Source organism: Oryzias melastigma, unplaced genomic scaffold (genome assembly GCF_002922805.2).
Source record: "Oryzias melastigma strain HK-1 unplaced genomic scaffold, ASM292280v2 sc01584, whole genome shotgun sequence".
NCBI classification, from domain to species: Eukaryota; Metazoa; Chordata; class Actinopteri; order Beloniformes; family Adrianichthyidae; genus Oryzias; species Oryzias melastigma.
The window spans coordinates 23,161-24,697 of NW_023418166.1; the positions used below are offsets into that span (position 1 = coordinate 23,161).

Genomic DNA, 1,537 nt, shown 5'->3' on the forward strand with positions numbered 1-1,537 from the left:
TTAAAAAAAAAAAAAAAAAAGGCAAATTTTTGTGCTGACATTTTTTATGTTTTTCTAGGCCAGAGTGGAGCTGGTAACAACTGGGCTAAGGGCCACTACACTGAAGGGGCTGAGCTGGTGGACTCCGTCTTGGATGTGGTGAGGAAAGAGGCCGAGAGCTGCGATTGCCTGCAGGGCTTCCAGCTCACTCACTCTCTGGGCGGGGGCACCGGCTCTGGGATGGGCACCCTGCTCATCAGTAAGATCCGCGAAGAGTACCCGGACCGCATAATGAACACCTTTAGCGTGGTGCCTTCCCCCAAAGTGTCCGACACCGTGGTGGAGCCCTACAACGCCACGCTCTCCGTCCACCAGCTGGTAGAGAACACAGACGAAACCTACTGTATTGATAACGAAGCTCTTTACGATATCTGCTTCCGCACACTTAAACTCACCACCCCCACCTACGGAGACCTCAACCACCTAGTGTCCGCCACCATGAGCGGGGTGACCACCTGCCTGCGCTTCCCCGGCCAGCTCAACGCCGATTTGCGTAAACTAGCTGTGAACATGGTGCCCTTCCCCCGTCTCCACTTCTTCATGCCAGGGTTCGCACCCCTCACCAGCAGGGGGAGCCAGCAGTACCGCTCCTTGTCCGTTCCAGAGCTCACCCAGCAGATGTTTGACGCAAAGAACATGATGGCAGCGTGCGACCCCCGCCATGGCCGATACCTCACCGTGGCCGCGGTCTTCAGGGGGCGCATGTCCATGAAGGAGGTGGACGAGCAGATGCTGAACGTCCAGAACAAGAACAGCAGCTACTTCGTGGAGTGGATCCCCAACAATGTGAAGACCGCCGTTTGTGACATCCCGCCACGCGGCCTGAAAATGGCAGCCACCTTCATCGGCAACAGCACCGCCATCCAGGAGCTGTTCAAGCGGATCTCCGAGCAGTTCACCGCCATGTTCCGCCGTAAGGCCTTCCTCCATTGGTACACGGGCGAGGGGATGGACGAGATGGAATTCACCGAAGCAGAGAGCAACATGAATGACCTCGTGTCTGAGTACCAGCAGTACCAGGACGCCACCGCCGAGGAGGGCGAGTTTGAGGAAGAGGGCGAGGAAGAAGTTGCATAAAGCCTGAAAGGCAGCTACCACACCCACATTTCACCCCCCCAATCCATCCATCCTAAGTTGAACGTTGCACTGATCACCCACCTAGTTCACTGTTGTTTAGTTCTAGTGATCTAGTGTTAGACATTGAAACTTGCTTACTAACTGTTATTGGTAAAGTTTTGTTTAAATTGTGTATGTTGTAAATGCACTGGATTGTTGGCATTTCTCCTGTCATTGCCTTTTCATCCATGGAAGCAAATGACTTTGACTGTGAAGTTCTGAAAGATTAAAATCATGTTGAAAAGCCTCCTTTATGCCTCTGACTTCCTGCTTCACTTAGTCATCTAACACCTCAGTGGACCAAGGAGATGCAGTTTGTACTTTATCCATCATAAAGAACTGATCTTAAGAACAGGATTAAAGAACAATAAGAAGCTATTTT

At 51.9% G+C, this 1,537-nt stretch overlaps 1 protein-coding gene across 1 annotated transcript; it reads left to right on the forward strand.

Annotated features, from left to right (window-relative positions):
- Positions 1-39: 39 nt before the first annotated feature.
- LOC112140083 (tubulin beta-4A chain) lies at positions 40-1,404 on the forward strand. Its single transcript, XM_024262998.2, has one exon. The coding sequence runs from the start codon at positions 220-222 to the stop codon at positions 1,114-1,116; it is 897 nt and encodes a 298-aa protein (XP_024118766.1). The 5' UTR covers positions 40-219; the 3' UTR covers positions 1,117-1,404.
- Positions 1,405-1,537: the final 133 nt, after the last annotated feature.